The sequence below is a fragment of the Oncorhynchus keta genome, unplaced genomic scaffold (genome assembly GCF_023373465.1).
Source record: "Oncorhynchus keta strain PuntledgeMale-10-30-2019 unplaced genomic scaffold, Oket_V2 Un_contig_2926_pilon_pilon, whole genome shotgun sequence".
Classification (NCBI taxonomy): Eukaryota; Metazoa; Chordata; class Actinopteri; order Salmoniformes; family Salmonidae; genus Oncorhynchus; species Oncorhynchus keta.
Window position 1 is genome coordinate 1,436 of NW_026286458.1, and position 13,278 is coordinate 14,713.

General features: G+C 46.8%; 1 protein-coding gene across 1 annotated transcript in view; it reads right to left on the bottom strand.

Moving 5' to 3' along the window:
- Nucleotides 1-493: 493 nt before the first annotated feature.
- The window catches only part of LOC127923315 (unconventional myosin-XV-like), a gene marked incomplete at both ends in the record, with an annotated part of 38,208 nt that continues 25,423 nt past the window's right edge, over nucleotides 494-13,278 (bottom strand). The window contains 2 exons of the mRNA XM_052507314.1: nucleotides 494-569; nucleotides 9,604-9,708. Of these exons, the coding sequence (XP_052363274.1) occupies nucleotides 494-569; nucleotides 9,604-9,708 (181 nt within the window). The remainder of the gene's footprint in view (nucleotides 570-9,603; nucleotides 9,709-13,278) is intronic.

Below are 13,278 nucleotides of genomic sequence, written 5' to 3' on the forward strand. Positions count from 1 at the left end.
GATGAAACATGGCTGGGTCTTTCAGAATGACAATGATCCCAAACACACCGCCCGGGCAACGAAGGAGTGGCTTCGTAAGAAGCATGTCAAGGTCCTGGGGTGCCCTAGCCAGTCTCCAGATCTCAACCCCATAGAAAATCTTTGGAGGGAGTTGAAAGTCCGTGTTGCCCAGCAACAGCCCCAAAACATCACTGCTCTAGAGGAGATCTGCATGGAGGAATGGGCCAAAATACCAGCAACAGTGTGTGAAAACAGTGTGAAGACATACAGAAAACGTTTGACCTCTGTCATTGCCAACAAAGGGTGTATAACAAAGTATTGAGATAAACTTTTGTTACTGACCAAATACTTATTTTCCACCATAATTTGCAAATAAATTCATTAAAAATCCTACAATGTGATTTTCTGGATTTTTAGAACTATGATAGACAAAGTGAGAAAAATAATTCCAGAAAATCACATTGTAGGATTTTTAATGATTTTATTGACCTACTGTGTTTCCTGGAGGAGGGGTGGTGCTGGGCGGGGTTCAGGCTGGCCTGGTAAGGGCTCTCTGGAGCTTCTTCAGTCTGGAACGAGATAAAGAGAGTGACAGGGTTGATGTTTTCATTTTTTATTTCACCTTTATTTAACCAGGTAGGCCCAGTTGAGAACACCTTTATTTAACCAGGTAGGCCCAGTTGAGAACACCTTTATTTAACCAGGTAGGCCCAGTTGAGAACACCTTTATTTAACCAGGTAGGCCCAGTTGAGAACAAGTTTTCATTTATAATTGCGACCTGGCCAACATAAAGCAAAGCAGTGAGACAGAAACAACACAGAGTTACACATGGAATAAACCAACGTACCGTCAATAACACACTAACCCCTAACCCCTAACCCTAACCCATGGAATAAACCAACATACAGTCAATAACACACTAACCCTAACCCCTAACCCTAACCCCTAACCCCTAACACCTAACCCTAACCCTAACCCCTAACCCTAACCCCTAACCCTAACCCTAACCCCTAACCCTAACCCCTAACCCCTAACCCTAACCCCTAACCCTAACCCCTAACCCCTAACCCTAACCCTAACCCCTAACCCTAACCCCTAACCCCTAACCCTGTATGGAGAAGGTACTGCTCTGTATCAGCTGGTATGGTCAGTCTAGCTGTATGGAGGAGAAGGTACTGCTCTGTTTCAGCTGGTATGGTCAGTCTAGCTGTATGGAGGAGAAGGTACTGCTCTGTTTCAGCTGGTATGGTCAGTCTAGCTGTATGGAGAAGGTACTGCTCTGTTTCAGCTGGTATGGTCAGTCTAGCTGTATGGAGAAGGTACTGCTCTGTTTCAGCTGGTATGGTCAGTCTAGCTGTATGGAGAAGGTACTGCTCTGTTTCAGCTGGTATGGTCAGTCTAGCTGTCTGGAGAAGGTACTGCTCTGTTTCAGCTGGTATGGTCAGTCTAGCTGTATGGAGAAGGTACTGCTCTGTTTCAGCTGGTATGGTCAGTCTAGCTGTATGGAGAAGCTACTGCTCTGTTTCAGCTGGTATGGTCAGTCTAGCTGTCTGGAGAAGGTACTGCTCTGTTTCAGCTGGTATGGTCAGTCTAGCTGTATGGAGAAGGTACTGCTCTGTTTCAGCTGGTATGGTCAGTCTAGCTGTATGGAGAAGGTACTGCTCTGTTTCAGCTGGTATGGTCAGTCTAGCTGTATGGAGAAGGTACTGCTCTGTTTCAGCTGTTATGGTCAGTCTAGCTGTCTGGAGAAGGTACTGCTCTGTTTCAGCTGGTATGGTCAGTCTAGCTGTATGGAGAAGGTACTGCTCTGTTTCAGCTGGTATAGTCAGTCTAGCTGTATGGAGGAGAAGATACTGCTCTGTTTCAGCTGGTATGGTCAGTCTAGCTGTTTGGAGGAGAAGGTACTGCTCTGTTTCAGCTGGTATGGTCAGTCTAGCTGTATGGAGAAGCTACTGCTCTGTTTCAGCTGGTATGGTCAGTCTAGCTGTATGGAGAAGGTACTGCTCTGTTTCAGCTGGTATGGTCAGTCTAGCTGTATGGAGGAGAAGGTACTGCTCTGTTTCAGCTGGTATGGTCAGTCTAGCTGTATGGAGAGAAGGTACTGCTCTGTTTCAGCTGGTATGGTCAGTCTGGCTGTATGGAGAAGGTACTGTTCTGTTTCAGCTGGTATGGTCAGTCTAGCTGTATGGAGGAGAAGGTACTGCTCTGTTTCAGCTGGTATGGTCAGTCTAGCTGTCTGGAGAAGGTACTGCTCTGTTTCAGCTGGTATGGTCAGTCTAGCTGTATGGAGAAGGTACTGCTCTGTTTCAGCTGGTATGGTCCAGTCTAGCTGTATGGAGGAAAGGTACTGCTCTGTTTCAGCTGTTATGGTCAGTCTAGCTGTATGGAGGAGAAGATACTGCTCTGTTTCAGCTGGTATGGTCAGTCTAGCTGAATGGAGAAGGTACTGTTCTGTTTCAGCTGGTATGGTCAGTCTAGCTGTATGGAGGAGAAGGTACTGCTCTGTTTCAGCTGGTATGGTCAGTCTAGCTGTCTGGAGAAGGTACTGCTCTGTTTCAGCTGGTATGGTCAGTCTAGCTGTATGGAGAAGGTACTGCTCTGTTTCAGCTGGTATGGTCAGTCTAGCTGTATGGAGAAGGTACTGCTCTGTTTCAGCTGGTATGGTCAGTCTAGCTGTATGGAGAGGTACTGCTCTGTTTCAGCTGGTATGGTCAGTCTAGCTGTATGGAGAAGGTACTGCTCTGTTTCAGCTGGTATGGTCAGTCTAGCTGTATGGAGAAGGTACTGCTCTGTTTCAGCTGGTATGGTCAGTCTAGCTGTATGGAGGAGGTACTGCTCTGTTTCAGCTGGTATGGTCAGTCTAGCTGTATGGAGAAGGTACTGCTCTGTTTCAGCTGGTATGGTCAGTCTAGCTGTATGGAGAAGGTACTGCTCTGTTTCAGCTGGTATGGTCAGTCTAGCTGTATGGAGGAGGTACTGCTCTGTTTCAGCTGGTATGGTCAGTCTAGCTGTATGGAAAGGTACTGCTCTGTTTCAGCTGGTATGGTCAGTCTAGCTGTCTGGAGGAGAAGGTACTGCTCTGTTTCAGCTGGTATGGTCAGTCTAGCTGTCTGGAGAGAAGGTACTGCTCTGTTTCAGCTGGTATGGTCAGTCTAGCTGTCTGGAGAAGAAGGTACTGCTCTGTTTCAGCTGGTATGGTCAGTCTAGCTGTATGGAGGAGAAGGTACTGCTCTGTTTCAGCTGGTATGGTCAGTCTAGCTGTCTGGAGAAGAAGGTACTGCTCTGTTTCAGCTGGTATGGTCAGTCTAGCTGTCTGGAGAAGAAGGTACTGCTATGTTTCAGCTGGTATGGTCAGTCTAGAGCTGTCTGGAGAAGAAGGTACTGCTCTGTTTCAGCTGGTATGGTCAGTCTAGCTGTATGGAGAAGGTACTGCTCTGTTTCAGCTGGTATGGTCAGTCTAGCTGTATGGAGGAGGTACTGCTCTGTTTCAGCTGGTATGGTCAGTCTAGCTGTCTGGAGAAGGTACTGCTCTGTTTCAGCTGGTATGGTCAGTCTAGCTGTCTGGAGAAGAAGGTACTGCTCTGTTTCAGCTGGTATGGTCAGTCTAGCTGTATGGGGAGGTACTGCTCTGTTTCAGCTGGTATGGTCAGTCTAGCTGTCTGGAGGAGAAGGTACTGCTCTGTTTCAGCTGGTATGGTCAGTCTAGCTGTCTGGAGAAGAAGGTACTGCTCTGTTTCAGCTGGTATGGTCAGTCTAGCTGTCTGGAGGAGAAGGTACTGCTCTGTTTCAGCTGGTATGGTCAGTCTAGCTGTCTGGAGAAGAAGGTACTGCTCTGTTTCAGCTGGTATGGTCAGTCTAGCTGTATGGAGGAGAAGGTACTGCTCTGTTTCAGCTGGTATGGTCAGTCTAGCTGTATGGAGGAGAAGGTACTGCTCTGTTTCAGCTGGTATGGTCAGTCTAGCTGTCTGGAGAAGAAGGTACTGCTCTGTTTCAGCTGGTATGGTCAGTCTAGCTGTCTGGAGGAGAAGGTACTGCTCTGTTTCAGCTGGTATGGTCAGTCTAGCTGTCTGGAGGAGAAGGTACTGCTCTGTTTCAGCTGGTATGGTCAGTCTAGCTGTCTGGAGGAGAAGGTACTGCTCTGTTTCAGCTGGTATGGTCAGTCTAGCTGTATGGAGAAGGTACTGTTCTGTTTCAGCTGGTATGGTCAGTCTAGCTGTATGGAGGAGAAGGTACTGCTCTGTTTCAGCTGGTATGGTCAGTCTAGCTGTCTGGAGAAGGTACTGCTCTGTTTCAGCTGGTATGGTCAGTCTAGCTGTATGGAGAAGGTACTGCTCTGTTTCAGCTGGTATGGTCAGTCTAGCTGTATGGAGAAGGTACTGCTCTGTTTCAGCTGGTATGGTCAGTCTAGCTGTATGGAGAAGGTACTGCTCTGTTTCAGCTGGTATGGTCAGTCTAGCTGTATGGAGAAGGTACTGCTCTGTTTCAGCTGGTATGGTCAGTCTAGCTGTATGGAGAAGGTACTGCTCTGTTTCAGCTGGTATGGTCAGTCTAGCTGTATGGAGAAAGGTACTGCTCTGTTTCAGCTGGTATGGTCAGTCTAGCTGTATGGAGAAGGTACTGCTCTGTTTCAGCTGGTATGGTCAGTCTAGCTGTATGGAGAAGGTACTGCTCTGTTTCAGCTGGTATGGTCAGTCTAGCTGTATGGAGAAGGTACTGCTCTGTTTCAGCTGGTATGGTCAGTCTAGCTGTATGGAGGAGAAGGTACTGCTCTGTTTCAGCTGTTATGGTCAGTCTAGCTGTATGGAGGAGAAGGTACTGCTCTGTTTCAGCTGGTATGGTCAGTCTAGCTGTATGGAGAAGGTACTGTTCTGTTTCAGCTGGTATGGTCAGTCTAGCTGTATGGAGGAGAAGGTACTGCTCTGTTTCAGCTGGTATGGTCAGTCTAGCTGTCTGGAGAAGGTACTGCTCTGTTTCAGCTGGTATGGTCAGTCTAGCTGTATGGAGGAGAAGGTACTGCTCTGTTTCAGCTGGTATGGTCAGTCTAGCTGTCTGGAGAAGGTACTGCTCTGTTTCAGCTGGTATGGTCAGTCTAGCTGTATGGAGAAGGTACTGCTCTGTTTCAGCTGGTATGGTCAGTCTAGCTGTATGGAGGAGGTACTGCTCTGTTTCAGCTGGTATGGTCAGTCTAGCTGTATGGAGAAGGTACTGCTCTGTTTCAGCTGGTATGGTCAGTCTAGCTGTCTGGAGAGAAGGTACTGCTCTGTTTCAGCTGGTATGGTCAGTCTAGCTGTCTGGAGGAGAAGGTACTGCTCTGTTTCAGCTGGTATGGTCAGTCTAGCTGTCTGGAGGAGAAGGTACTGCTCTGTTTCAGCTGGTATGGTCAGTCTAGCTGTATGGAGGAGAAGGTACTGCTCTGTTTCAGCTGGTATGGTCAGTCTAGCTGTCTGGAGAAGAAGGTACTGCTCTGTTTCAGCTGGTATGGTCAGTCTAGCTGTCTGGAGAAGAAGGTACTGCTATGTTTCAGCTGGTATGGTCAGTCTAGAGCTGTCTGGAGAAGAAGGTACTGCTCTGTTTCAGCTGGTATGGTCAGTCTAGCTGTATGGAGAAGGTACTGCTCTGTTTCAGCTGGTATGGTCAGTCTAGCTGTATGGAGGAGGTACTGCTCTGTTTCAGCTGGTATGGTCAGTCTAGCTGTCTGGAGGAGAAGGTACTGCTCTGTTTCAGCTGGTATGGTCAGTCTAGCTGTCTGGAGAAGAAGGTACTGCTCTGTTTCAGCTGGTATGGTCAGTCTAGCTGTATGGAGGAGAGGTACTGCTCTGTTTCAGCTGGTATGGTCAGTCTAGCTGTCTGGAGGAGAAGGTACTGCTCTGTTTCAGCTGGTATGGTCAGTCTAGCTGTCTGGAGAAGAAGGTACTGCTCTGTTTCAGCTGGTATGGTCAGTCTAGCTGTCTGGAGGAGAAGGTACTGCTCTGTTTCAGCTGGTATGGTCAGTCTAGCTGTCTGGAGAAGAAGGTACTGCTCTGTTTCAGCTGGTATGGTCAGTCTAGCTGTATGGAGGAGAAGGTACTGCTCTGTTTCAGCTGGTATGGTCAGTCTAGCTGTATGGAGGAGAAGGTACTGCTCTGTTTCAGCTGGTATGGTCAGTCTAGCTGTCTGGAGAAGAAGGTACTGCTCTGTTTCAGCTGGTATGGTCAGTCTAGCTGTCTGGAGGAGAAGGTACTGCTCTGTTTCAGCTGGTATGGTCAGTCTAGCTGTCTGGAGGAGAAGGTACTGCTCTGTTTCAGCTGGTATGGTCAGTCTAGCTGTCTGGAGGAGAAGGTACTGCTCTGTTTCAGCTGGTATGGTCAGTCTAGCTGTATGGAGAAGGTACTGTTCTGTTTCAGCTGGTATGGTCAGTCTAGCTGTATGGAGGAGAAGGTACTGCTCTGTTTCAGCTGGTATGGTCAGTCTAGCTGTCTGGAGAAGGTACTGCTCTGTTTCAGCTGGTATGGTCAGTCTAGCTGTATGGAGAAGGTACTGCTCTGTTTCAGCTGGTATGGTCAGTCTAGCTGTATGGAGAAGGTACTGCTCTGTTTCAGCTGGTATGGTCAGTCTAGCTGTATGGAGAAGGTACTGCTCTGTTTCAGCTGGTATGGTCAGTCTAGCTGTATGGAGAAGGTACTGCTCTGTTTCAGCTGGTATGGTCAGTCTAGCTGTATGGAGAAGGTACTGCTCTGTTTCAGCTGGTATGGTCAGTCTAGCTGTATGGAGAAGGTACTGCTCTGTTTCAGCTGGTATGGTCAGTCTAGCTGTATGGAGAAGGTACTGCTCTGTTTCAGCTGGTATGGTCAGTCTAGCTGTATGGAGAAGGTACTGCTCTGTTTCAGCTGGTATGGTCAGTCTAGCTGTATGGAGAAGGTACTGCTCTGTTTCAGCTGGTATGGTCAGTCTAGCTGTATGGAGGAGAAGGTACTGCTCTGTTTCAGCTGTTATGGTCAGTCTAGCTGTATGGAGGAGAAGGTACTGCTCTGTTTCAGCTGGTATGGTCAGTCTAGCTGTATGGAGAAGGTACTGTTCTGTTTCAGCTGGTATGGTCAGTCTAGCTGTATGGAGGAGAAGGTACTGCTCTGTTTCAGCTGGTATGGTCAGTCTAGCTGTCTGGAGAAGGTACTGCTCTGTTTCAGCTGGTATGGTCAGTCTAGCTGTATGGAGGAGAAGGTACTGCTCTGTTTCAGCTGGTATGGTCAGTCTAGCTGTCTGGAGAAGGTACTGCTCTGTTTCAGCTGGTATGGTCAGTCTAGCTGTATGGAGAAGGTACTGCTCTGTTTCAGCTGGTATGGTCAGTCTAGCTGTATGGAGGAGGTACTGCTCTGTTTCAGCTGGTATGGTCAGTCTAGCTGTATGGAGAAGGTACTGCTCTGTTTCAGCTGGTATGGTCAGTCTAGCTGTCTGGAGGAGAAGGTACTGCTCTGTTTCAGCTGGTATGGTCAGTCTAGCTGTCTGGAGGAGAAGGTACTGCTCTGTTTCAGCTGGTATGGTCAGTCTAGCTGTCTGGAGAAGAAGGTACTGCTCTGTTTCAGCTGGTATGGTCAGTCTAGCTGTATGGAGGAGAAGGTACTGCTCTGTTTCAGCTGGTATGGTCAGTCTAGCTGTCTGGAGAAGAAGGTACTGCTCTGTTTCAGCTGGTATGGTCAGTCTAGCTGTCTGGAGAAGAAGGTACTGCTATGTTTCAGCTGGTATGGTCAGTCTAGAGCTGTCTGGAGAAGAAGGTACTGCTCTGTTTCAGCTGGTATGGTCAGTCTAGCTGTATGGAGAAGGTACTGCTCTGTTTCAGCTGGTATGGTCAGTCTAGCTGTATGGAGGAGGTACTGCTCTGTTTCAGCTGGTATGGTCAGTCTAGCTGTCTGGAGGAGAAGGTACTGCTCTGTTTCAGCTGGTATGGTCAGTCTAGCTGTCTGGAGAAGAAGGTACTGCTCTGTTTCAGCTGGTATGGTCAGTCTAGCTGTATGGAGGAGGTACTGCTCTGTTTCAGCTGGTATGGTCAGTCTAGCTGTCTGGAGGAGAAGGTACTGCTCTGTTTCAGCTGGTATGGTCAGTCTAGCTGTCTGGAGAAGAAGGTACTGCTCTGTTTCAGCTGGTATGGTCAGTCTAGCTGTCTGGAGGAGAAGGTACTGCTCTGTTTCAGCTGGTATGGTCAGTCTAGCTGTCTGGAGAAGAAGGTACTGCTCTGTTTCAGCTGGTATGGTCAGTCTAGCTGTATGGAGGAGAAGGTACTGCTCTGTTTCAGCTGGTATGGTCAGTCTAGCTGTATGGAGGAGAAGGTACTGCTCTGTTTCAGCTGGTATGGTCAGTCTAGCTGTCTGGAGAAGAAGGTACTGCTCTGTTTCAGCTGGTATGGTCAGTCTAGCTGTCTGGAGGAGAAGGTACTGCTCTGTTTCAGCTGGTATGGTCAGTCTAGCTGTCTGGAGGAGAAGGTACTGCTCTGTTTCAGCTGGTATGGTCAGTCTAGCTGTCTGGAGGAGAAGGTACTGCTCTGTTTCAGCTGGTATGGTCAGTCTAGCTGTCTGGAGGAGAAGGTACTGCTCTGTTTCAGCTGGTATGGTCAGTCTAGCTGTATGGAGAAGGTACTGCTCTGTTTCAGCTGGTATGGTCAGTCTAGCTGTATGGAGAAGGTACTGCTCTGTTTCAGCTGTTATGGTCAGTCTAGCTGTATGGAGGAGAAGGTACTGCTCTGTTTCAGCTGGTATGGTCAGTCTAGCTGTCTGGAGAAGGTACTGCTCTGTTTCAGCTGGTATGGTCAGTCTAGCTGTATGGAGGAGGTACTGCTCTGTTTCAGCTGGTATGGTCAGTCTAGCTGTATGGAGGAGAAGGTACTGCTCTGTTTCAGCTGGTATGGTCAGTCTAGCTGTCTGGAGGAGAAGGTACTGCTCTGTTTCAGCTGGTATGGTCAGTCTAGCTGTCTGGAGGAGAAGGTACTGCTCTGTTTCAGCTGGTATGGTCAGTCTAGCTGTCTGGAGGAGAAGATACTGCTCTGTTTCAGCTGGTATGGTCAGTCTAGCTGTCTGGAGAAGAAGGTACTGCTCTGTTTCAGCTGGTATGGTCAGTCTAGCTGTATGGAGGAGAAGGTACTGCTCTGTTTCAGCTGGTATGGTCAGTCTAGCTGTATGGAGGAGAAGGTACTGCTCTGTTTCAGCTGGTATGGTCAGTCTAGCTGTATGGAGAAGGTACTGCTCTGTTTCAGCTGGTATGGTCAGTCTAGCTGTCTGGAGGAGGTACTGCTCTGTTTCAGCTGGTATGGTCAGTCTAGCTGTATGGAGAAGGTACTGCTCTGTTTCAGCTGGTATGGTCAGTCTAGCTGTATGGAGAAGGTACTGCTCTGTTTCAGCTGGTATGGTCAGTCTAGCTGTATGGAGAAGGTACTGCTCTGTTTCAGCTGGTATGGTCAGTCTAGCTGTCTGGAGAAGGTACTGCTCTGTTTCAGCTGGTATGGTCATGTTTATGTTTGAATATGTTTGAATATGTTTGAATCCTTCTTGTATTTTAATTTGTGGATTCAAATTGAGTATTTAAAATGTGTGTGTGTGTGTCAGTGTGTGTGTTTGTGTGTCAGTGTGTGTCCTCACATGGCTGGAGGTGCGGGGGGGTGGTTGTGTGGGAGGGGCCTGGGGGGCGAGGGAAGACAACATCTGCTGCTGGATAGCCATGGCCTGCATGGTCATCTGCTGCGCCTGAAAAAACAGGAACACAGTAGTATTACAGTAGTATTACAGCAGTATTACAGTAGGATTACAGTAGTATTACAGTAGTATTACAGTATCATAGCCATGTCCTGCATGGTCATCTGCTGCGCCTGAAAAAACAGGAACACAGTAGTATTACGGTAGTATTACAGTAGGATTACAGTAGGATTACATTATTATAGCAGTATTATAGTAGTATTACAGTAGTATTACAGTAGTATTACAGTAGGATTACAGTATTATAGCAGTATTATAGTAGTTTTATAGAAGTATGGTGGCAGTATTACAGTAGGATTACAGTAGTATTACAGTAGGATTACATTATTATAGCAGTATTATAGTAGTATTACAGTAGTATTACAGTAGGATTACAGTATTATAGAAGTATTATAGTAGTATTACAGTAGTATTACAGTAGGATTACAGTATTATAGCATTATTATAGTAGTTTTATAGAAGTATGGTGGCAGTATTACAGTATTACAGTAGTATTATAGAAGTACTGTAGCAGTATTACAGTAGGATTACAGTAGGATTACAGTATTATAGTAGTATTACATTAGTATTATAGAAGTTCTGTAGCATGTTTATAGTAGTATTACACTATTATAGCAGTATTATAGTAGTATTACAGTAGTATTATATCATTACTACAGAGCATTATAGTAGATTACAGTATGATTATAGCAGTTTATAGTACATAAGCTGAATCGTACAATACCGGATCCGACACTCGTCGGCTGTGGCAGGGCTTGCAAACTTTTACGGACTACAAAGGGAAGCACAGCCAAGAGCTGCCCAGTGACACCAAACGAGAGAAATAACTTCTATGCTCGCTTCGAGGCAATCAACACTGAAGCATGCATGAGAGCATCAGCTGTTCTGGATGACTGACTATGTGATCTCACGCTCTCCGTAGCCGATGTGAGTGAGACCGTGAAACAGGTCAACATTCACAAGGCCACAGGGCCAGACGGATTATCAGGACGTGTACTCCGAGCATGCGCTGACCAATGTCTTCACTGACATTTTCAACCTGTCCCTGACCGAGTCTGTAACAACAACATGTTTTAAACAGACCACCATAGTCCCTGTGCCCAAGAACACTAAGGTAACCTGCCTAAATGACTAACGACCCATAGCACTCATGTCTGTAGCCATGAAGTGCTTAGAAAGGCTGGTCATGGCTCACATCAACGCCATCATCCCAGATACCCTAGACCCACTCCAATTTGCATACCGCCCTAACAGATCCACAGATGATGCTATCTCTATTGCACTCCACACTGCCCTTTCCCACCTGGACAAAAGGAACACCTATGTGTGAATGCTATTCATTGACTACAGCTCAGCGTTCTACACCATAGTGCCCTCAAAGCTCATCACTAAGCTAAAGAACCTGGGACTAAACAACTCCCTCTGCAACTGGATCCTGGACTTCCTGACGGGCCGCCCCCAGGTGGTAAGGGTAGGTAACAACACATCTGCCACGCTGATCCTAAACACAGGAGTCCCTCAGTGGTGCATGCTCAGTCCCCTCCTGTACTCATTTACATTTTACATTTACATTTAAGTCATTTCCCCTACACCTGACAACCAGTGGAACAGCCACTTGCATCTAAATCTGTTCACCCATGACTGCAGGTGTCTCCGGAAGGTGGTGATTGACCAGCTGTCCTGGCGTCGTGAGGGAGTTTGTTCCACCTTGGGGGCCAACACCAGTTTTCATTAAGTTTGACTGCACGGCCGATGACTCCAACACCATCAGTTTGATGACAGTGGTAGGCCTGATCACCGACAACGATGAGACAGCCTATAGGGAGGAGGTCAGAGACCTGACCGTGTGGTGCCAGGATAGAAACCTCTCCCTCGACGTGATCAAGACAAAGGAGTTGATTGTGGACTACAGGAAAAGGAGGACTGAGCACGTCCCCATTCTCATCCACGGGGCTGTATGTAGTGGAGCAGATGGAGAGCTTCAAGTTCCTTGGTGTCCAAAAAACGAACATGTTCCAAGCACATCAAGACAGTGGTGAAAGGACACGACAAAGCCTATTCCCTCAGGAGACTGAAAAGATTTGGTCCTCAGATCCTCAAAAAGCCTATTCCCCTCAGGAGACTGAAAAGATTTGGTCCTCAGATCCTCAAAAAGCCTTTCCCCTCAGGAGACTGAAAAGATTTGGTCCTCAGATCTTCAAAAAGCCTATTCCCCTCAGGAGACTGAAAAGATTTGGTCGTCAGATCTTCAAAAAGCCTATTCCCCTCAGGAGACTGGAAAGATTTGATCCTCAGATCCTCAAAAAGCCTTTTCCCCTCAGGAGACTGAAAAGATTTGGTCCTCAGATCTTCAAAAAGCCTTTTCCCCTCAGGAGACTGAAAAGATTTGGTCGTCAGATCTTCAAAAAGCCTATTCCCCTCAGGAGACTGGAAAGATTTGATCCTCAGATCCTCAAAAAGCCTATTCCCCTCAGGAGACTGAAAAGATTTGGTCCTCAGATCTTCAAAAAGCCTTTTCCCCTCAGGAGACTGAAAAGATTTGGACCTCAGATCCTCAAAAAGCCTTTTCTCCTTCAGGAGACTGAAAAGATTTGGTCCTCAGATCTTCAAAAAGCCTATTCCCCTTCAGGAGACTGAAAAGATTTGGTCCTCAGATCCTCAAAAAGTTCTACAGCTGCACCATTGAGAGCATCCTGACGGGTTGCATCACCACCCGATATGGCAACTGCTCGGCCTCCGACCGCAAGGCACTACAGAGGGTAGTGCGTACGGCCCAGTACATCCCTGGGGCCAAGCTTCCTGCCATCCAGGACCTCTATACCAGGCGGTGTCAGAGGAAGGCCCTAAAAATTGCCAAGGGCTCCAGCCACCCCAGTCATAGACTGTTCTCTCTGCTACCGCACGGCAAGCTGTACCGGAGTGACCAAGTCTAGGTCCAAAAGGCTTCTTAACAGCTTCTACTCCATAAGAATCCTGAGCAGTTGATCAAATGGCTACCCGGACTATTTGCATTGTCCCAAACCACCCTCCACATTCGGCTGCTGTTTATTCTCCATGCATTGTCACTTTACCTTGTTACCTCGACTAACCGGTGCCCCCGCACATTGACCCCCTTTATATAGCCTCGCTACTGTTATTTCATTATTGCTCCTTAATTATTATTATTATTTTTATATATGTATTTTTGATTTATTCATTATTTGTTATTTTCTTACTTTACATTTTTTTATTTTTTTATTTTTTACATTTTTACTTCAGTTTAATTTAGAAAAAGACTTTCACTGTAAGAGCCTACAATTGTTCTATTCGGCGCATGTGACAAATAAAATTTGATTTTGAATTGATAGTTTTTATACTGAACTAAAATAAAATGCAACAATTTCAAAGATTTGACTGAGTTACATCATAGAAGGAAACAGTCATTTGACTGAGTTACAGTTCATAGAAGGAAACAATCAATTGACTGAGTCACAGTTCATAGAAGGAAACAGTCAATTGAAAGACATCCATTAGGCCATAATCTATGGATTTGGGCAGGGGCACAGCCATGGGTAAACCTGG